This window comes from Eucyclogobius newberryi, unplaced genomic scaffold (assembly GCF_026437365.1).
Source record: "Eucyclogobius newberryi isolate DKJ021-1_F unplaced genomic scaffold, fEucNew1.0.hap1 SCAF_5, whole genome shotgun sequence".
Taxonomy (NCBI): Eukaryota; Metazoa; Chordata; class Actinopteri; order Gobiiformes; family Gobiidae; genus Eucyclogobius; species Eucyclogobius newberryi.
In genome coordinates, this window is record NW_027316167.1 from 9311299 (window position 1) to 9335826 (window position 24528).

At 41.0% G+C, this 24528-nt stretch overlaps 1 protein-coding gene across 1 annotated transcript in view; it reads right to left on the reverse strand.

Moving 5' to 3' along the window:
• LOC140381576 (neural-cadherin) overlaps positions 1-24528 on the reverse strand; it is a 466796-nt gene that overhangs the window by 273168 nt on the left and 169100 nt on the right. Inside the window, exon 6 of the mRNA XM_072465639.1 lies at positions 18003-18252. Within this exon, the coding sequence (XP_072321740.1) occupies positions 18003-18252 (250 nt within the window). The remainder of the gene's footprint in view (positions 1-18002; positions 18253-24528) is intronic.

A 24528-nucleotide genomic window follows, 5' to 3' on the forward strand; every position in this document is an offset into this window, starting at 1 on the left:
AAGGGTGATGCGACGTCAACACGTAAATTGCGCAAAAAATGTGACAGATTCCATGTCTACTTTGATGCCTCGTTCAGATCAGCGCTTGAAGCTTCACCGCACCGGCAAACGACTTGACATTACAGCTATAATTTACCATATCATGAATCCAATACAAGCTAATTCAAAAGTGTCTGAACAGTCGTGTGCACGCTGTGAGAATCTGTATAGGCGCAGAGTGTGTTCCCCCGAGCGTCACAGGTTTTTGACCCCCTTTCGCGCCCCCTTCCTTTATCACACCTTCTGTCAGAGTACCTGCAATCTAACAAGTTTCCAAGTGACAGAGTGAGAACGCGGCGCAGGCTGCGGCGGCGGCTGCAGGTGGTGCAAACAGGATTTTATTCCCCTGTGATATTCTGACAGTACAACAGATAAAAACAAGTCGCTTTTTTTTTGAGACCAACTGACGGTCTGGTCTGGGGTTATGGTTATTAAAGTACATGTTTTTGTACGGATTGCTTAGTCTTTAGTAAAGAACCTGTGGTAAATATTGATCATAGTTTTACTATAGTCAAGTTGCAGTTTGTGGATGGAAAAAAAACAGAAAAAATTACAGGAAGTAGTGCTTAGTTCTAAAACATAAAACCTCTGTGATGTCATCAGTAAGCGACGTTGCTAAATTTAAATGATAAAAAAAATACATAAGGGCATCTTTATTGTGTTGAATGATTGTTTAAACTGTCTTAAAAACTGTCAGAAAAAAAAATATACGCAACTGACACATTTTTTTCTATAGTTATCTGTTTAAATAATCATTTAACAAAAAAAAGATGCTATAATGTATTTTTTACTAGTTCAAGTCATATTTATTGTATAGTTCATGTGGATTCTGGCCCTTGTTTACAGTATGGTTGTTAGATGAACCGAGTAAGTAAGATTATAAAATGGTAAAACTAGGGGAAATAGGCAACAATTGTAGTAAAATCGTAATCCCCAGTTCTTGACTGAGCTGGGCTCGGTCTGGACTACTGTAGCTGGAGGGTTTATTTGACCTATTGTGCATGTTTTGGATTGATGGCATGAGCCTGACTCGACACACGAGCCTTCGTGCTCTGTGGTGAGAGTGCTGGCCGTGCAGTCAATGTATTTGTATAATGTGTTATGTACAATGTATTATGTGGTCTTACCAACAAAGCCCAATCTCGTCAGACCTCTGAGGCTCATCCGGGATGGGCGTGGTTAACTGAATTTTATGTACATAGTAACCATACTTTTATGTTTATCCTATAGTAGACTTAAAATGTTTTTCTTTAATGCATGGCCTTCTTGATTTAATATAGGTTGGTTTATCATTGTTCATCGTTTTATGTTGCACCACAAAAGCAAGTTCCTGTGTCTGTGAATTATGTTTATTGACAATGACAATAAACCTTGGTTAGTACTTGGATGGGAGACTGCTGGATATGCTGCCGTTGTGTCCTTGGGCAAAACACGTCACCAACCTTCCCGCCAGTGTCCAACTATTGTGGTGTAAGAATGAGAGTGTGTTGTGAGAGTGACTGCAGGACAACGGACGCAAATGGCTACAATCTGGCGTGTTTAGAGCATGTGTATCATGTATGTTCATTTACATGCACTGTACAAAACAAACAAACAAATAACAATAGTTCTACATTCTGGAAATTAACTGCTATTGGTAGACACAATTTGCTTTATTCTACATTGCCCCATGGCTTTTAGATGACACTGCAGCATTCCTCATGCCTATAATACCTATTAAAAATGAGGGAAGCTGAAATAAAAGTTGTTGAAAAGCATTATTCTTGTTTTAATAGAGCCAGTTACACAAGTTCAACATTGTAAATTTACCTTTTGGATATTGTTCGTGAAATGACAGTGTAATTAAAAGAAAAAATACTGTTGCCACAATCTGGGAGTGTGACATTATGCGAATGCTCCAAAATATTATGACCATGCACTCGGTTGGAGTATTTGATTTGATGTCGGTCACATGTTTGAGTTCAATGCATTCTAGTCATCATGGTAAATGTGTAGATCCTGCTTCAGCAACAGACAGGGAGCTGGCCAGCATAATCTATATTTCTTCTTTACTTCAAAATAAGCTAATCAAGGTAAATCAATGGCTTAAACAAAGAGGCTCTTCTGAACACAAAACCAGACCTTATACCTTACCATGTCACAATATTAAAAGCACAAATGTCAATCAAGTGCACGGTAAAGCGTAGAATTCCTCATAAGAACAGGAAAAGAAATAATGAGGTTAGTTCAATTAGTATAGTTCTGTTAATTAAATAAGATTAACAGGATGTGTCAACAATTATACTCACATCTCAGCGCAGTATGTCATGTACGGAGGCGAATTACCGTACTGTATATAAGAGATGCATATAAATTAGATGAAATTACCCCCTCTATTAGCCCTGAACTAGCCCAAGCTGTAAATCTAACGTCCCATATAAATCCACCTGTAAACTTAGAACGGTTCACAGCTGTTGATCAAGCAGAGATAACTTCAGCCATTATGTCCTCTAAAACCTCAACTTGTGTCCTAGACCCTATTCTTACTATAATAAATACTTCACTCGAAAGTGGCTATGTTCCACAGACCTTCAAACATGCAGTCATTAAACCTCTTCTGAAAAAGCCTAATCTAGATCCCGACCTATTGGTGAACTACAGACCTATTTCAAATCTTCCCTTCGTCTCTAAAATCCTTGAAAAAGTTGTAGCAAAACAGCTTTGTCGCCACCTGCAGGACAATAACTTATTTGAAGTTTTCCAGTCAGGGTTCAGAGCCCACCACAGCACTGAAACTGCACTAGTTAAAGTCACAAATGATTTGTTATTAGCCGCTGACGATGGACTGGTCTCAATCCTGGTTCTGTTGGACCTCAGCGCAGCGTTTGACACCATCGACCACAACATTCTACTGCAGAGGTTAGAATGTGATGTAGGTGTTGGAGGAACAGCCCTCAGCTGGTTTAAATCCTATCTATCTGATAGGTTCCAATTTGTTAATGTAAACCAGAGCTCCTCACCAAGCTCTAAAGTAATTTACGGTGTGCCACAGGGTTCGGTACTCGGTCCAATTCTGTTTACTCTTTATATGCTGCCATTAGGCAACATTATCAGAAAGCATGGCATTAACTTCCACTGCTATGCAGATGACACTCAGCTGTATTTATCAATGAAACCTGATCAGAGCGATCAAGTAGACAGACTTAGTACTTGTGTGAAGGAGATAAAAACCTGGATGACACTAAACTACCTGCTTCTTAACCCTGAAAAAACCGAGGTCATTGTGCTTGGCCCTAAGCATCTACGAGACGCTCTATCTGAGCAGATAGTCACACTGGACAATGTCAGTGTAGCCTCCAGTTCTACTGTAAGAAACCTTGGAGTCTTATTTGACCAGGAGCTCTCATTTAAAGCTCATATAAATCAAGCTTGTAAAACAGCCTATTTCCATTTGCGCAACAAGAGCCAAAATCAGAAGAATCCTGCCTAAAAGTGATGCCGAAAAACGTATCCATGCATTTGTAACGACTAGATTAGACTACTGTAACTCCCTGCTTGCAGCGTGTCCTAAAAGCTCCATAAAAAGCTTTCAACTGGTTCAAAATGCAGCAGCAAGATTACTAACAGGAACAAAAAGAAGAGAGCACATTACGCCAGTGCTGAAGTCTCTTCACTGGCTCCTGTCGAGTTTAGAATCAAATTTAAAATTCTACTCTTGACCTACAAAGCCATAAATGACATGGCCCCATCCTACCTCAAAGATGCTATAGAACCATATCATCCAAACAGAGCTATTCGCTCTCAGAATGCCGGCCTTCTGGTGGTGCCAAGAGTCTCTAAAAGTACTGTAGGAGGTAGAGCGTTTAGCTACCAAGCTCCTGTGTTATGGAATCAGCTCCCGACCCATGTTAAATATGCTGACACAGTCTCTTCATTTAAGTCCAGGCTTAAAACGTTCCTCTTCGAAATCGCTTATGGTCAGACTAGTTAGGAACAGAAACATAAACCCACAGCTTTAGCTACGCTGCCCTAGGAGTAACTGTGCTGGGGGAAGTATGACAGCTTGAGCACTATCCTCTTCTTCTGACTACTTATGCCATCAAACAGTATTTATTTTTTAATTCCACTTGCAAACTGTTCACCGCCTTCTTTTTCTTTCTCTCACTCCTGAGGACCTGTGGACCCAGATGCCCCTCTCCTGGTGAAGTGGTCCCTGCCCTGTGTGGATGGTCCCTCATCTGCCTGAAGAATGGGTCCAGCTCGCCTCAGTCGGTCCCTCATCTGCCTGAAGAGTGGGTCCAGCTCGCCTCAGTCGGTCCCTCATCTGCCTGAAGAGTGTAGTTTTTCCTGGCCGAGAAGGAGAGTCTAAGGACAGAGGACCCTGGGACATCGTCCCTCGCCACCACAGACATTGTCTGACTTCATCGCCACCACAGACATTGTTGATTCATTTCTCCCTGTGGCCCTCAGAGGCAACTGTTGTTGTGATTTTGGGCCTTACAAAAATAAATTGATTTGATTTGATTTGATATATTGTAAATTCTGGACTAAAAGTCGCACCTTTTTTCATAGTTTTGGCCGGGGTGCGACTTATACTCCAGAGCGACTTATATGTGATATTAGTTGTTATTTTCACACTGGCAACCGCATTTCACATGTTGATTATTTTAACACTGACAACCACAAGGGGGCGCTCTAGGCTCTAAGCGACGCAGAAGAAGAATCTGCACTTCCTCTACCTCTGGAGTTTGTGGAGTTGTTTAGAAGTGACACAGAGGAAGAAGAATTCAATGGATTTAGTGATTTGGGGTAAAACTGATGCTTTGGTAAACTTGTTAGCATGTTCTTTATGCTATAGTTATCTGAATAACTGTTCATATGTTACGTTAACATACCAGACACTTACCACAGTTCTGTCTGTGCCTCATGTAGCTGAAGGTGTTAGCGTTAGCATACGTACACCTATTCACCATGTTCTCTCATCTGTTATTATTTTAAACTGTATTTCAAGATGAAATGTCTGTTATTGGTCCTGGATTTTATCAAATATTTTTCCCCAAAAATGCGACTTATACTCCAGTCCGACTTATATATGTTTTTTTCTTCTCTATTATGCATTTTTTGGCTGGTATGACTTATACTCCTTGGTTTGGTCCTTTTTTCGTCTGGTCCTCCTACTGCGTCTAGTCCAAGTTTAGTGCTGCGCTTTTACACAGCTCTTTGCTATAACGGACCAATGGCAGAAGTGCAAACACATGTCCCGACTTTGAGGACGCAGTCACCGTTTGAGAGTGTCGAGAGTGAAAATGTAAAATGTATGAGTTTTCTTGGGTTCTTGTGGGCCGTGTGATGGACTCGGGCGGAGAGACGGAGCGTGGTTATTAACTACAGCATTCCAGACAGAGGCGGAAAATCTACCCTATTCCTATTGATTCTACAAAGTTGGAAGTGTGCGATAACGAGCAGCGGAGTGCAACGTGTTCAGCCGGTGCAGTCTTCTTCAGCCTAAAACAATACACCGTTGGGATGAAGTAGATTTCTTCACCGTTGCTCAGTGGGCGCTGCGAGGGCTGGTGATACGTATTGACTGGCAGCGAGAGTGAAAAATAGCCATGCAGTATTTTTACTTTTTTATTTTCCCCGTGACACCTGAGTCTCTTTGGTGAGTGACACGCCGTGAGGGTTGTCACTTCACCGTCGATCGTGAAAGTACTGTGCCGCTTGTACGTTGTCATGGAAACTTCGCAGAGAGTCTACCTCAGGCATAGGTTGTTGTTTGTTGAGGATCATTATATACAGTAATATCAATGTGTTGAAATCGAAATCTCAATTTGAAGTGTTGTGTTCGTGAAATCGCGTGGAAAGGTTTAGTTTTGCAGCTCATATTTTAGTATTTTCTATGTTTAACATGTGCATTGTCAATTGAACCCTGATGGGAAAACATCAAGCGAGTTCTTAAGAGAAAAAAAGAGGAAGAAAAATTGTTGTGCGGTGAGGGCCCTTGAGAACAAGCTCTCATTTTCAAGGGCGCAAATACATAAAACGCATGTACACATAAAACATTGATACAATTATACAAAGCAAGAGGCAGGGTGGATCATTTCTAACCAGTGCTTTGAATTTATAAAAAGGCATAAAATCATTTAAATCATTACACATTATAACACACCGTTAAGAGTTACGTGTACTAATAACTAAAAACACTAGTGGAGTTTACTTTTAGCTACCAACACATTCTGACCCACTCACTACTTTGAGTTAGACGTGATCTCGGCCACATTTGACCTACATTTTAACATAATTTCCTATTTAAAGCCAGATAGTAAAATAAAAATTCAAATAATTCAACTATGACAATTATGGCTAGTCATGTATTGCTAGTACCCCAAAAATGGCGTGGTAAATTATAAAAAACAGTAAAAGCATTGACGTCCAGGCGTGACCGTATCGGCTGCATACATTTTTATTGTCAACAAAACATAAATGGTTCTTAAAAAAAGTTGATGACCAGCAATTACTGTGAATATTTAATCCACTTGTTTATCAACCGGATCAGCAATTGGTCCCTGGAGCCATTAACTTCTAGCGCGTGTACACAAACAAACGTCAGCTCTCTCCACCTTTCTAAATCTCCACCTTATCAGTGCAAACCTGCTGAACTCAATAATTAAATCCACCACTTCATTTTAACAACTGGCATAAGGTAACGGCCGCGGGGAGAAATCTATTTCTGGTCCTTGGATTAACCCGGTGGAAACAAACACGTACAGAAAAGTTAAAACAAAAAGGTTAAAGTAATTAGCACGTCGGAGTTTGCCTGACGTGGCTTGATTCGGGCATTGATCTTGCCATTTGAGGCTGCGGCTGGAGTGTGATTGCGAAGTTGTGATTGCGCCGAGTGTTCTCCACCGCTTGTCCTTGTACACCTCCATATCGATAAATGTTGTTTTCCCAGGGTGCTTTTTGGAGCTGAAGCGTCACCAGGAAGACTGTATTTCCTCCCATGTTTCTTCCTCTTCTCACCTCCATATGAATGCACTCCGACTCCCCCTCTTGACATTGCATCCTCCATCAGTCTTGTCTCTATCGCAGCAGCAAAACCATTTCCCTCCTCAGCCTCTCCAAAGCTCCTCTACCCCACCTTCCACAGCGTCTTGCCGTGGATACTATATGCATTGTCTATCGTCCAATAAACTCATCTGGATTTGGTTTTAACACGTCATCTGCTGGCAACAATATATATATAAATAAATAAACAAAAGCTAGCTATTTCAGCAACGTAGCCACATGCGGATGTAGTGAACGCAATGAAATCCGCGTAATGAGTGTGACGATGATTATGTAAAACGACCTCTGCTTTTCTACCTCTGATGTCACAGTCTGGGTAGAATTGAAATGGAGTGATTTCTGAGTGCTCAGAGGGAGGGGACATTGTAAACAGGATGTAGGCTTTATTTGACAGGATGCAGGAAGAAGCGTGAGAGAGAGAAGGAAGAGAAGGGCTGGAATCAAACCCACAAAGCTGGTGTGGTAGCAACTGCACATGTGCAACACTCGAACACACGGCGCCACTGGAAATGTGCCAGTTATGTTTTTGGTAAAGGAACAATGTTTAAAGTCTGGTAATATGTGATATTTAAGACCAATTAAGCTTCATATCAAGGAAACACTCACCTACATATTCACACACACACACACACACACACACGCACGCACGCACACACACACGCACACACAAACAGATGCACGCACACACACACACACACACACGCACACACACAAACAGATGCACGCACACACACACACGCACGCACGCACACACACGCACGCACGCACACACACACACACACACACTGACACACACCCACACGCACTGACACACACCCACACACACACACACACAGACGCACGCACACACACAGCCACACACAGACGCACGCACACACACACACACACACAGACGCACACGCACGCACACACACACACACACAGACACGCACACACACAGACACACACACAGACAGACACGCACACACACACACAGATGCACACACGCACGCACACACACACACACACACACACACACGCACACACACACACACACGCACACACACGCACACACACACACAGATGCACACACACACACACACAGACGCACGCACGCACACACACACACGCACACACACACACACGCACACACACGCACACACACACACAGATGCACACACACACACACACACACAGACGCACGCACGCACACACACACACACACACACACACACATACGTTCCTTCAAATCAAACACACACACGTTGTACTCTTTGGTCCGTGTTGTTTTATCTTCACAGCTGTTCATATAGAAATATCTAATAGTTTCTAAATTAGCCCTGTCCGCTTTGCTTGTTGTGCAGACCTGTACCGAGCAACATTTGCCTCTGTACGCAGTGGTAATGATGGTCCTAATTATAAGCAGGGCAATCTGAATGCAGGATAATTACACTCTGTGCATCTGTAATAGAGACATAAAGTTAATTTGTGGAGCAGGAACAAAAGAGCTCTGTGTCCTGCATAAATTGGAGTGTGCAGACAGCAACTCTAATTTTGGCAATGAATTGTCTGTAGAATTGCACAAGAAGTCCCTGAGCACTTCTTTCAGGTGAGATAAATACAAGCAATTATCTAATGATCTTTTCAAATAGCTTCCACCAACCACAAGTGGGAGCCGCTTGATCAATGTGCCCTTTGTACCTTTAAAACTACACAATAAAGAAGTGTGGCGCAGCATCTCACTGAGTTCAGTATTGATCTGAAGGGAAGTGCACTTCTAGCACAGTGTGGGCTGAAATAACTCTTGATGCAGCATCAGTAGTTGAAAAGACGCGAATACTTGTGCTCAAGTAGACTGCACAAAAGTTCAATGACTGCACGAGCTACACAAAGTTCAATCAAATTAGTTTTATTACTGTTTTTAAAGACGTAAAGGAGTATTTTTCTGCTGGATGGTCCGCCACTTGCTTGTTTTAGGGAGTTTATTCTTTGCACTGGATGTTTCACAGTTTTAACAGCATTAAACTTGCCAGTGCTACCAAGCTAAATTACAGGTCAGGTCTGTGGAGAGGCGACCCCACTCAATGTATTTTTTAGGCATTTAAGACACCTGTGATTGAAATAAAGCATGATAGATACATACAATGCCATACTGTAGTTGCCCGGGGTCCAGAATACACACTACTGAACAAAAAACCCAATGGCATCATACCTCCATCTGCGAGCATGTTACCGTAGCAACCTGACAAATATTACCATTGACTTGCACGTGCCAAATAATTTGAATGGGATGACAAAAAAATTCCTAGTTGAAATTTGGCATATTTATTCTCCACGTCACACTGAACATAAAAGACATAACTCATAATATCTCGAATTAAGCGGTCGTGAACATTTTAGCATAATTATAACTAACTATAAATTGCCGTATAAGTTTGTTTGTGGGAGAGGAGTGATGTAGGCCAAAAAGGCAGCAGGAGAAGAGGCGGGCGCTTCGCAGTGGCTCGTAACCCACAGTCGCAAAGGGTGGATGAGGTGGGCCTTTAATTTATTGCGATTATTAATATTATCGATTTTATATTGTACAGTATCGCTGAAGCACGGTCCAAACGTTTCCGATAATAACGTATAATGTTGGTTTTCTTTACGTCTGCCCTTGCGTCTTCTTTGTCTATTTACCAATGTTGTATGCATTTTCTCAATGTCTACACACAGATTGATAATAATATAAGATTTAGTAATTAGTACACTCATGCACTCAATATTAGTTCGTTAAATGAATCGCGCAATTGTTTTTCAGTCTTTTCAACAGTGCTGGCGATGAAATCCGTAGCGGTCAGGCTTTTAGATAGAGACCTGTCATCCCGTATTTTGGACGGGGTAGTTTAAAATGTGGACGGGCATTTTCGAGTGCAGGCACCGCCATTGTATTAATACATCTTAGAAAAAAGGGGAATATTATCATTAAATTGGGCCGGGAAGCATTTGACAATAGTCCATTACAGTTTGTGAAAATTTGCATGCTGTGCGCTGAAATTTGTGTGCTTGACTCTGATTGGCTGCTGAGCCGTAGTATGCCGAAGCAACTCGTTTTTTCGCCTAGTCCGTCCCCGTACCCCCGGACAAAATTATTTGGACGGGGCGTTTTCAAATCCTATCTAAAAGCCTGGTAGCAGTAGCATGTCTCGCATTCATCTCGGTATAACGGAAAACGCCGGAGGAGCGACAATAACAGTTCGACAAGAAAATAAAGACATTACTGTGCTTTCGGAGAGTCCATCATGCTGGTTGTGCCGTCTCCACGCTCCGTCACTGTACAGAGGCTGGTAATGAATGCACCTCTCAAGCCGCGCTCGCCGGCCGGACAAATTGAAGACGATCCGACCGTCGTGGCTCTAACGAGAGGCTTTTGTTTGAATGATGACGGCACGGGGGGTCGTCAGAGTGACAGAGGAGCAGATGGATGTGTGTTACTGTTATGTCAGACGGTCGGAACAGGCGAAACCGTCCGGAATGAGTGGCTGAACTGAACGCGTCGGGTGTTTCCAGGTTTGTTTTTTCGTTGTTTGCCACAGCTTAACTCTGAGTTTTCAATGCGACCCGCTTTGTGAAAGATTTATGATATTCAACTGTCGATAACAATGATTGACAATTAACAATGTGATGCTTTGAGAGATGGTTAATCGTCTTGCATGCTGTTCTTCTTTATTTGTTATTAAATCAGCATTTATGAAAAAACCATAACGTGTTGGATATGAAATTAATTACTATTGAACTTTTCTGGGGTAGAATCTGCCACCTAATCTACTCATCCCTATGGACATGTTCCTGTTTATGGCATTAAACCAAGCATGAATAAAGACTTAATTCATCCAATATTTTATTAAGACTTGCGCAGGCTTAATAACTGCTTGATTAACACCCCAACGTTAATTAAATAGTAACTGAGCCTGAATCAATCTTAACAAACCATTTGAAAATTAAGGTGTAGTTAAGATAAAGTGAAGACAGAAAAGTAAGTAAGTTAGAACATTAGAATCCGGACCGAGCAAGTACTAAAAAGTATCCGGTCCCGGTTAAGAGTAGAGTAGAGTAGTGGGAAATGCCCCATTAATCTACATTTTAAAATGGCTCCTCTCTTCAAAAATGTACATTGTAATATGTGACTCGCCACGAGAATTGTCGGACCATGTCGGCCTCGGTGAAACTGAGAAAAACAGCATTTTACTTTTTTTCCCCCAAATTTGTGATTTTCGTTTTTTTGCAGAATGTGCTAGTTGAAGTTATGAATAAGCCCCTGTGTGCTTCAGATAACACTATTGGTTGTCTTAAACGTATACATTAAGCTGTTAAAAATGTGGAGTTTTCGGGTCTTTTTCCTGCTCTCCTGGGGGGCGTCACCTTTTTCTAGCCAACGTATTGTTTACATTTTCCACCAATCAGCTGTGATCCGCATGGCAGCTGCGTGCTCTGCGTGCTCCGTGTTTTCCTCTCATTACTCCAGACCGTCTGCAGAGCACAGTCTTCAGAGCTTACATTTTCTGGACTACATTGCAACGGAACTGTTTACTCAGGTACACTTTTACTTTACTACTAAATTATTGCTTTAACGCTGTGTTTTAAGGCAGTCTCGTGATCACTTTAGAATCTTACTTGTCTGCTCCGGTGGAGCTAATGCTAAGCTAACATGTTGCTTCAGTGCACTCTGCAATACGGGCTTAATGTGACTACTTGCTGTTATCACCATGTTATCGGGTTATTTTTCAGCATGGGTTGGCCCGCGGGTTGTGTGGGTCGTGCTTTGTGTCTATTTTATGGTGCTAAACCGGCTGTTACCCCCGCAGCCCGGAGCTAAACGCAACTATTCGGAGCTAAGTTGTAAGCTAAACTTTGCTATGTTATCGGGTTATTTTTCGGCGTTTTGTCTGTACAAATTATATACTTATGTAGTATTTCTTGACCCGTGGGTCGTGCTTTGTTTCTGTTTTATGGTGCTAAACCGGCTGTTACCCCCGCAGCCCGGAGCTAAACGCAGCTATTCGGAGCTAAGTTGTAAGCTAAACTTTGCTATGTTATCGGGTTATTTTTCGGCGAGGGAAGAGAAAAAAACTACAACTCCCGATACCACTTCTGGTCACGTGGCTTACGTACGTTGCACGTCACGCACGCACTGCGTCACTGGAACCAATCACGCGCTTGCCTGGCCATTATCAGCTTCCTGTGTGTCTCTCTGTGCACGGTGTTGGGAGAGACAACAGGACGGCTGAACCAGGTGAGCTTTGCGACTAAAACACCCGCTTTTAATCACTTTAATGTGCGCCGGTTTTAAACTTGAGTGTATGTTTATGTTTTGGTGTGCTGTTCTGCAAGTGTTTTGCTTTTACGAGCAGTGTTATCTCAAGTGAGCTAGCTAGCATCGCTAGCCGAGGGCAGATGTCCCAATATCTCCGCGTTTTGCATCTTAAATACACCGTTAACGTCACAATGTGAACTGTTATCTGTGAAGCGTGTTATTCCCATATTACTGTTAACCCTAATCCTTTTATCCCCCTTTTCAGAATTGGCAAAGACACCCTGACTGACATGACCTGTCTCTACGTGAAATCTGCTAAGGAGCGTGGTAAGTATAAAACATTATTTTGGTGATTTTTGTGTTTTAATGATTAGAGTATAATTAACCATAAGCAACATCTGTTTTTCAGGTGAGCCTGCAGTTTGTAAATCAAGCTTCAGATCACTGTGGAAACAGCTTCTCCCACACATCAGAAGCTGCAGGCCACGCACAGATCTCTACAACAGAATCTAATGTGCTGTCTTTCGGACCCTCACCGCCAGCAAGCAAAGACATCAGGATGCATTACAGCTTTGACTTTGCACAGCAGGTACTAATGATAGTGCAAATGCAGAATAGCAATTATAGAGACATATACGTCTTAATCAAATGTCATATGTATTAATCTAATCTCCTTTTCTCTCTCTGTCTACTACCCTCTGCAGACGGGGCCAAGCTTCACTACACAATGGACATCCACTTCCTCATTGCTGGCCACACCAAATTTTCCCCTGATTGCGGCTTTGGACTTATCAAGCGAGCATACATGAAGACCAGGGTTGACACTTTGGAAGACATCGCTGAGGTTAGTTTATATTATTTGACTACTGTAATGTGTAAACATTAGCCTGGCAAAACTTCAGTGCTGCTCTCTGCTTAAGATATGTTTCTTCTGTTCTCATTTTTTTACAGTGTCGCCCTTGTCATCAGGTAGTGGAAAACAGCTCTCCTGAGTCTCACCTCAATATCCCACTTCTTCAGACGGCTTCCAAAGATCAAGAGTTATCAGCACTTCAGGTATTTATATTGAAACTCTCACGTTGTGTTAAAAAAAATAAATAGTTAATGAGTGTTTTATGTGAAATAGTTAGCCATTTCTTAAATGTCCTGTTATTTGTTTACAGCTTTGATGCCGAGAGTCACAGCACAGAAGAGTGCACAGACGAAGAAGAGGATGAGGATGTGATCTCTGATGTAATTGGACTCTGGTGGTGTACATATCATATCTATTATCTCATATCTCATATATTCAAAGCCATGGACCCGTTGCAGTTCGTATACCTGGCCCTGGCATCTGTTTATAAGAGTTCTTCTATTAAGAGTGTTTTTTAAACTTCCTATAAGTTACTGTCCTTTCCCCCCTGTATCTACTGCGTTGTAACATTAAAGGCTATTTTATCTTATCTTATCTTTTTGTTGTTTGTGTTGAATCATTCAGTGCACCATTGATGGTGCACTGAATCACCTGTGAATTATGTTTATCGACAAATGCAATGAACCCTATTCTCATTCTGATTCTTTGATTCTATTCAGGGCCTTTTGTAATCCAAGTATTTCCATTTTAATATAGTAACTTCTAATTCTGATTCAAGTCCAGTTACCATCAATAACAACACTCCTCTTGAGTCTTGAGTGACAGCTGTAGGGGGAAGGTGGTGTCAGTGTGACAGGGGGGAGGGCTTATCTCAATGAGATGCAAATGAGCCCCTGTGACTCTGGGCTCTCTCCGGTGAGAAACTTTGGAAGCCGTTTTCTCAGTGAATGGGTTTGAGAGTTGTATACATTCAAATGACCACAACTTACTCAAATATTATCAGATCTACATGAGTGAGACATCATTGGAAAGCTTTGAATTCACACTTTCAGAATCTGTGAATAACTCAAAATGTCTCCGGGTAGACATGTAACTGGGTTTCATACGGCCGGTCACATATGTTCAACTAAATGTAAAATGAATGCATTTTTTTCCTTTTTTTTTCTATAAATCTAATCCACATGCCTCTGTCCCATTATAATGAAGCAGAAATGTTAAAATAAAGTCACAGTAAAAAAAAAAAAACGTAGTCAAGGTGCTTTTTCACAGTGAATTCTTGGAGTTCTAAGTAAAAATCCAATATTTGCTCCAAAAAAGTAAAGGGTGAACTTGAAGTCGCTGGTGCAGACATGCCTTCCAAGCACGTCCTATTTTCAAACATTGTGCTACAGAGAGTTCAAACCCGTTTTCAAAGTGCTGTAGTAAGATGTGAAGATCAAACTGAAAAGGGATTTTGCTTTATAGAAGTGCACTCTTAAAGCTTAATGAAAAATACACATTACTCAAATACATACCAATTTGATGATAAATTGTGCTGGCTACCTATCATTTCATCTCATATGTCGAATCTAAAATGTAAAGTCAGCGGGAATGTTGCAAAAATATACATCTGAAAACCCAAGTACCGTGTTTGACAATAAGTTGCTCCGGAGAATAAGTCGCACCAGCCAAAAGATGCATAATAGAGAAGAACTAAATCCATTGAATTCTTCTTCCTCTGTGTCACTTCTAAACAACTCCACAAACTCCAGAGGAAGAGGAAGTGCAGATTCTTCTTCTGCATCGCTTAGAGCCTAGAGCGCCCTCTTGTGGTTGCCAGTGTGACAATAACGAATAATGTCATATATAAGTCGCTCCAGAGAGAACTATGAAAATACTGAAAAAGATTTAAGGCACCTTATATTTAGCATTGTAGGTAAACGGGCTCTGAATGATCAATCGTAATTTGAACTGTTGCAATTGTCGAACTATAAAAGTTGCAATTATTTAGGCAAGTTAAAGGACACACCTTATGTAAAATTTACTTTTTTTGAGCTTTAAACCATGTTATAACATTGTTCTCTCATCAAAAACATACCTAACAGTTGCATTTAGCTTGTTTTTTAAGGCTTTTTTCATTGAGTCTGTTAACGAGTTATTTTGACAACGAGCCTCACAAAACTAGTACCAGATTTCCCAGATTTGTGATGTCATAGATCCAGATGTTTCCTTTGCTGTTTTAGAGGGTTTGTTCTGAGCAATTTGCATATCAGTCATTACAACATTAGCATGCTGGGAACAAGCTAGCTTTTGATAGAGTGCTAACACCAATCCAGATGAGAGAACGCCTAATGGCTGTAACGTAATGTATGCATTCAGTAAACACATAATTTTAGGTGGTAAAACATGAGATGCCAAAGCAAAGATACTCGAGGACATGTAAAGAACAATAACGGTACAAGTAATGTCAGCGTTCCCTCATTACAAAACATATACAAAAGCTAGCTTGCTCCCAGCATTCTGATGTTGTAATGATACAACTGAATCTTTTTCTACAATGGTACAAATAAAGCAGAATATGTGTCTTTTGATTAATCTTGTAGTTCTGGTAATACTCTTGTCGTGTCAAAATGTGCACCGCGGACTCAATCTCGACCGAATTTGATATCATGAAACGCCATTAGATTTTTCTGTTTCAACTGTGAAGCCCTGTAGTTCTGAGTGGCTGTCGTTCTGTGCAGCTGAGGGTTGATAGCTGATTATTCCGCTTCCACCTACGGTAAATCAATACGGTCCGTCGCCACTGCACACAGGACTACTCCCCTCGCCACACAAACAGCACAATACATGCATAGCAGATGAATGATGCATGAGCGGGCTTCAGAACTACGCGGCTCTGTCCATACCAACATCCCCTCTCAATTACCGGCCCACTCGCACACTCCCACACACACACGAGCCGGCCTCTAGGGAGCGCTGGTGGGCACAGCTGATTGACCTCGCTTCACCAATCTGCCCAGCTCTCTGCCAGAAAATCAACCAATTAAAAGAAGCAGGCGACACTGGGGGGAATTGCTGTGGAATTGGGGGAAAGGCCAGAAGCAATGTGGAATTGAGAAGTAGCTGTAAGACCTGACCTGACAAGACAGGACGGTTGTGATCCCACTCCCCGGGTCTCCAGTACTCTGTGATGTCTAATCATTAATCATCACGCCGGAGGATGGTTACTCTGGATGTTTTCTGGATTGAATATCAAAATCGACCAACTTTGTTTCAAGATGCTAGAAACTCCATAAAGCGTAAACATTTGCAAAAGAAATGTGGGGGGGAAATGCAGAATACAAAAGTGAAAGCTAACTCCAGTAGAATCAGAATCAGTAGTTTTTCATCTTAACGTTGTTCATAATTGGATTACTAATTTGCCTTTCTTCAAAATGTGGTTTGGTGGTGTCAAGTGTGATTTCATATGGACTGAAATAACAATAATTAATGCACTTTTATTCTTATTTTTTTCTTCAAAATGGCAAAAATGACTTGTCTGGGCTTTAGTTAGTGCTCAAATAGTTGTGCAATTTACCAAAGTTACAGCAGCAGTGGTATTAGAACATAATACATGCATTAAAGTTGCGTTCCAGTCGTCCTCGGAACTCAGATCTCGGAGTGACGTTTCTGCATTCCGATGTAAAGTCAGTAATGTAATGACTCAAATCAAACAACAAAACTCAAGTAGATAATCAAATCAACCAAAATATAGATCAAATTAAGTTAATATATCAAACCGGGCAGTGTTATTACATCTGTAAGTTATAAATCAATATTTGGATGTGAACTTTTTCTTTTGTTGTCATTAGCTCTGTGCAGCATCAGCACAACAAAACATTTCTAATTGCAGAGGTTCAACGGCAGCGGGGTCAGCCCTATGTTCCCCGGTACCTATGTTCCCCGGTACCTATGTTCCCCGGTACCTATGTTCCCCGGTACCTATGTTCCCCGGTACCTATGTTCCCCGGTACCTATGTTCCCCGGTACCTATGTTCCCTGGTACCTATGTTCCCCGGTACCTATATTCCCCCGAGACCTAGGTTAGGGTTAGGGTTACATGCTGCTGTATTCTATGCTGTAAAACCATACATACATACATTTATGCACAACTTTTGGGGCTGTGGAACCAGTAGCCTATGCTAGAATTAGCGTAGTTCCTCTGTTCATAGAAAAAGGGGAACATAGGTACCGGCGAACATAGGTACTGGGGAACATACGTACGCACCCAATGGCAGCACAGGAGGATAGAACAACACCAGTACTATCAATATTTTAACAGTCGGATGTAACACTTTAGCCAAACGCAGGGTGCAGACGTGTTGGATCGGCTAACTTGGACAAACTCTGGGTTCTCAAATGAGAATTCCAAGTAGGAATTCTAACATCTGAGGGTGTTCCAGTGTGAACTTGTACCAATGTACATTTACATTACAAATCAGACCTCTGGGACTTGGACACCATAATGACACCCAAAAAGCATTGAATTGTAGCTCCCTTGGTTATTCTTACTACAACGTACAGCATTCATGGGTTTTCATCTTTTGCCGTCCATTTTTGAACTTCCAGCAATATTCCAAACCAAGACGGATGTCCCTGACATACGCTTGACCTAGTTCTTTAACAGAGCTACTATAGTCCAGTTCAATCCATCTACCACCCTCCGTAGAATCACATTACACCTCATGTTCCATTCTTACACCATTTATCCCCTCCTGCACCGACATCCATCATCTTTCAAAGTTCATTTCGCCTTGACTTGGTTATACTTACATGTGCTGGGAGAACTCCGGCGCTTCATCATTGACGTTAGCCATGCGGATCCGGACCGTCGTGGTTCCCGTTCGGGGCACGTCGCCTTTATCGATGGCCATTACCACAAACTCGTACAGATGGTTGAGCCGCTCGTAGTTCAGGGGCCCGGCGGGGAAAATGGTCCCGTGCGGGGATATGGAGAAGTCCGGGCTCAGGGTGTAGTACGTGAGCTCGGCGTTCTGCTCCGAGTCGCAGTCTGTGGCCGAGACTAGAGAATACAAAGAAATATAGAACAGTACAGTGAAAAATGAAATCATAATAATAATCAGGAAATGAACATTTATTCAGCTGCAATGAAGAAAATAATAATGTATAATCATGTGCAATACTGTGATATAATGTCAATAATCCTGGTGCAATATTTTCTGTCCATATAACAGCTGTAAATAAGAGTTTTTATTAAGAATAAGAGTTTTTTATAAGGGTTTTTATTTTCATAAGAGTTTTTATTTTTATTAAGAGCATAAGAAATCTTTCGAAGAGTTTTTATTTTTATTAAGAGTAAGTGTTTTTTATAAGGATTTTTATTTTTCTTAAGAGTATTAGAGTTTTTTTTCTTATCTGTTTTTTATTATTATACGTCTGTGCCTAATCTGTTTTTGTACCTAATCTGTGTTGCAAATTTCCACATTGTGGGACTAATAAAGGTATTTTATCTTATCTTATCTTCAAAGCTACCAAAATGTCCTTGAGGAGTTAATTTGCCGAAAATAAGTCTTCGTTTGAATTATTATGATATTTTCTTTTACCATCTTCCGCATATAGTTGAGTCATATTGATGAAAGAGGGACGGAAATATATGCTGTTTATTGTAAATACATAAAATCGATCTGTCTTTTGAAAACACTGCTATACAAAGAGAAAATTGCAAACTATTATTATTATTTTGTATGTACTATTGCGCCACAAGTGGGCCGTTCAATCCTTATAATGTTGCGATTTTCTGTTCACTTTTCAATTACGGCATGCAAGACCATCACGGAGCCATTACAGATTTGTATTCATGGTGGAAATGCTGTTAGATGAACAGGCATGTCCGTAATGAAAGCAGAGGTTCAATAAGTTTTATAGACAAAGTGGCCATTACTGTTTTTCAGAGGGCGCACAGAAGACCCTGAGACAGATGCGAAAGTCGATCATAAAGTCGCCGTTTATCGTCTACAGAGAGAATCTAATGCGCAATTTCCTTCGTCTGCCACACCAATTATCGAGTTCGTCGCGGGACTTTTTGCCAAGACATTTAACGCGATTCAAAATATACTGTACTGTGTTTTCTTTGCTACGTTCACAATTTACTGTCTCTGAAACCTTTTGTCAATAAACAGGGACTTCCATAAATATTAGTATCATAATTAACTACTTGGTATTGGTGCTGATGGCGCTGGGAGGATAGAAAGCATCTCTCGAACCTCAGGAGCTCCTCATCTGCTTTATCAAAATCAATAAACCTGAAAGAGTGAGCTGAAGCATTAACACGGCATGTGTACTTCTGAAGTGACTTTTTATTTATTTTTTGACAGTTTAAGACTGCTTAATGTCAGCCAATCTGCAGCTAGACGAGCTCATCGCATTGATTTGTGGACAAAAGCTTACGTGATATTAAAAAAAAGAATTGTAGGACATAAAGAAAGTGCAAAGTGCTGTTATCAGTTTAAAACATAACCATGATGAGACTGTAAGTGTTTGCGTTCTGTGCATAACGTTTAACTGACATTCAACTGCCGATGCTTGTGGCTGTTTGTCCGGAACATAGGAAGAAGCTTGAGTGACAGGAAGAAATATGTGTTCAATATTCATTTGTATGCAATAAAAGAACTCTCACATTGTACGTTTGGAAATTTGCATTTGCAGGACCCTGGAGGCACCAACCTGCTAAAATACACGCGTCTGCCAATTATACAGAGTCATGGGTGACACTTCCCCATTTCAGGAAAAGGGTAAAAGACGGTTTGACGGGAAGTCTGTCACGTCAAGCCCGGATCAAGTACTAGACTAATATGTCTCTGTTAAGTGGAAGAAGTGTGGCTGCTCCTAAAACACAGACTGGAGATTTTTATCATTCCAAAACTAATTCTGAATCTTTGGCACAGAAACGCCCTGAATCAAACCCAGAACCTTCTTGCTGTCTGCATTTACCGTATTTTCCGGACTATAAGTCCCACCTTTTTTCATAGTTTGGCCAACTTATACCTCGGAGCAACTTATATGTTATATTATTAACACAAGTTTTGTATAATTTTGTTCGTTATTTTCACACTGACAACCACAAGAGGGCGCTCTAGGCTCTAAGCGACGCAGAAGAAGAATCTGCACTTCCTCTACCTCTGGAGTTTGTGGAGTTGTTAGAAGTGACACAGAGGAAGAAGAATGTCTGTTCTTGGTCTTGGATTTTATCAAATAAATCTCCCCCAAAAAATTGCAACTTAGTGCGACTTGTTTTTTCTTCTCTATTATGCATTTTTTGGCTGGTCTTATACTCTGACTTAAAGCAACTTATAGTCTGGAAAATACGAGTTATCTCAGCTTGGGATCAGCTTCTAACCTTGTTGCATTGGCGTTTCTTCCTTCAGTTGCATACAATTCCCAAACTAAGCCTATGCACTTTGTTACCTGAAGAAATAAGTCCAACGTCTCCTCCTTCTATCCATTTTAAAACTCCATTGAAATTGCTTTCCAACTAAACTGATTTGAAGTCGCTGTCAATATCGCAGGGTCCCGAGCCGCAGGATAATAGACCGTAAATAGCCAAATAAGCCTCGTCAGCGCAAAGATTTCAGTTCAAGAAACCACTCGCTCCTCTCCAGCCTTGATATGACACGAGACTAACGCGCAATACAATACGGAGGCGAACGGTTTTACATATTCACCTCCGAAATCACAAGGGAAACGACTTATTTGAAGAGCTTGAACCGAAAACTGGATTGCATTTTTAAAACTTCCACATTTCTGTTCCTACATCACACATTGGGAATCCATTGCGCCGGGGCAGGCTGAAGCTCAAATTGATTGCCTTGCTGAAAAATTGAGGGGAACTCCGGGGACTTGAATAAGCATATTTTCTGCTAACAAGAATATTTCAACATTAAACTCTCAGTCCTCCGATCCACCTGACTCTGAAGCTGCACTCTCTCAGAAACAAACGGGCAAACTAACGTATAAATATGGATTGATGGAAGTTTTTTGGGCTCTCGATTGATTGCGTAACGTGTTGTTTAATCAGGGGAGAATAAAGTTTGCGCAAATCCATCAACGTCTTTCTCGTCCGCTTCACTTCACTCAAAAATTATGAAAAATTAAAGGCAAATTAATCACTATTAAAATGTGAAAACTAAGTAGATTGTTTAATTTTTCCTGGCAAAACTGAGCTGCGCTTGAGCAAATTAAATCACCGTGTGGTTCCATCAAATATGAGATGATTACAAAGTGGCAACTGCCGACAGTTATTTCATTTGCTGAAAAGTCAATGAGCTTTCTTTGGGCTGAAATGGAATTACAGACAAACTCAATTCAATGTGCCCATTAAACATAGGGTGAATGTGCAGGTTTATGAAAGTATTGTGCTGGGATTTTCTCATGCCCTACCAACAGAAAAAAAGAATAATCAAATCAACAGTTAAATTCACAATATTTGTTTTGTAAACAGACTGCCTAAACGCCTCTATTTTTATTTTCAGTCTATGTAAAAAGAGTAATGCACTGAGGCCAAACTATTGTTGGCGTGCTCGTTTATGAAAGAAAAGGCATGAATCAGAAAGATAAAATCAATCAGATGTTTAATCCCTGCCATGTACAATACTAATACAGATAAACAGAGCTCTTACCATCTGTCCCTATCGAATGTGACTGGCGACTTACACGGTCGTTCCAGAATCGCACCGATTTCCCTGCTCTGCCGTATATTTATAATATTCAGATATAAGGCGGAACATGACGGTTGACGCCTTCTCCATGAGCTTTTTCGCACGTCCGTGTCCTTGGAGTCTGCAGTCTCTCCGGCCAGGTGTCCTCCCTTATCAGAGAGTGGTCCTCCCTCATCAGAGAGTGGTCCTCCCTTATCAGTGAGTGTCTCAAACGGAACAATAGAGTATGTGTTGTGCGTATGAGAAGTTAACCCTAGTTTAATACAGTCTAAAATGAATATAGTTTGTTATACTTTTAATACAGTCTCGTAAAATGAATAAAGTTGGTTATACAATATAGTAATGGTTAATATATTTTGTTTCCCCTTCACTATCTATATCTATAAATAACGAACTATATCTTTTTATATTGGGCCGATGTGGTAAACCTTTGATATCACCAACAACTATGACCCATCTCTAATGAAAATGTTATAGTTTTGCTTTTGAATGTTCCACAGAAATGCATCAAATGTAAAAGACAAGCAGGTGACACCAACAAACAAATTGGGTTTTAACAGTATTATGTCATATTTGTAATGAGAACGCTACCTGTGAGGGCTTTTGTGCAAAGTGCAACGGAGCATTGTAATGATGAATGACCTCTCACCCGCTGACACTGGTAAGAAATGAGGTGGAGCAGCAGAGCCTGGCCCGAACCTGCTCCGGCCTCAGTCTGCCGCCAAACCCATGTCACATATGAGTCAATATTTAATTTACTAAGTACAGATTTGTGCTCTGACCGTTCACAACGTCCCGGCGTAATCTTGCATCAGCACTGTTGTATTGGCTCTTGGCTCGTTCTATCTGGGTTCAGACTGGGCCCCCTGCTATGTGTTCTGGGATGGGGTTTTGTACTGGAGGAAATGGAATCTGTGGGTGCCGTGAAAAGTGAGACGTTCGGGCTCTCGCAGTGTCGTGAGTTCAAATCCCGACTCCGACATGTCCACCCTTCTCTCTCATCCCCATTTCACGCTTTTCTCTCCTGTCTAATATACTCTAAAGGCCACAAAATCTTTAAAAAACAAAGAAAAGTGAGATATTTGCACGCCGAGTTACTTTCAAATGTGAGAACGTCGTTGTATACTGGCATTATTAAACTGATTATGGCTTTATTAACACGTAATATAGCAAAGCAAAATTGGATCTCCGTTTGTTCCTGCTCATTAGACGTTTCTGTCGATGTGTTGAATTACGTGGCGCGAATAAGTTTGGAAGATTTGGCTGATGAAAAAGATGAATTTGTCAACAGATCGATAAGACATTATAAGAGTCTGACCAGCAGCTTAATGTGCTTGTATCCCTTTATGCAGTAAATTGGCTAAAGTCTTTGCATTAGAACTTGCACCGACTTTTTCAGTACGTCATAACCGTTCTGTTGGAAAGGGCAGCGTCGTTGCTTTTCATGAGAATTTAACCGTATTTATTTCCTCGTCAAAAAGGCACACTAGGTACACCGCGTGTGACGGGCACTCTGACGTTTTCTGAAGTCAAAAAACACACGGTATCTAATTTGTGGACGTCAAAGCATTCAAATGCTCCTGTGTGTTTTAAAGATCACACATGTTCGGTTTGAGCTGCGCAATTAATTTAATTTGGTTCAGTAATTTCTAATTCTCAGCTTTGGTCTTTTTAATGAGAGGATCTGTCAGTAAAACATGTGGCTTTAGTGCAGTTCAGACTTTGGAGGAAAAAACGTGACTATTATTTGTGGTTAAATCCCAATTATGTCAATAAATGAGATGTAAATTCACGTTTTTGCACAGAATATGTGGCTGAACACTTTTAACGCTACAACCATCTCTCAGACCAGGAAACTGTAATCAAACGTCATATTACCCCGCCCTACATTCACCTGGCTTTTTTTTGCGAGTGTGTGATAAAGTAAAATCTGTTTTCCTCAGTACGAACATACTCTAAAAGCAGCTCTTAGGGTCAAACTCAGACCGCTGTGTGCACGCTGCGTCTATTTATAACACATTTTATCCTGCACAAAGCAGGAAGTTTGCCGTTAACATACTGTTGTTAGCTTTACCGTGATTGGCCTATAAACATTTTGGAAAGCGCTGAATAAACCCATTGCAATGAATGATGCTCAGAAGCCTTGGGTAATACACGAGCACCGCTGCAAAGAGTTTAAAGCAGACATATATTGCGTTCGTTAGGCACTTAGTATTGAACTGTGACATAAGTAGATCATCCTTTTACATTTTGTTCATTATAAACTGCAATATTGATCCAAAACGGCTTAGTAAGAGAAACAGGTTCCATTGAATTACTGCTCAAAGGGACATTTCAACGTCAGGGCAATGTCATTTACATGTTGTGGCGTTTTATAACCGTACAGATTTCTCTAAATAGTAAAAACCAAGCACAGGGAGAAGCACAAGCGGGTGGGAATAGGGGATGGTTGAAAACGTGAATTTTCTCAGCACTTTGAGCCACGGTTGCAGAATCACTCAAACATGCAGCAATCACTCAAAATACAACTCATGACGAGGAAAGCTCATTAAAAGGGGATTTTGTGTAACATGTCCCCTTTGCGATGAGCTAGCTCTGTTTTTCAAGTTATCAAGATGGTAAAA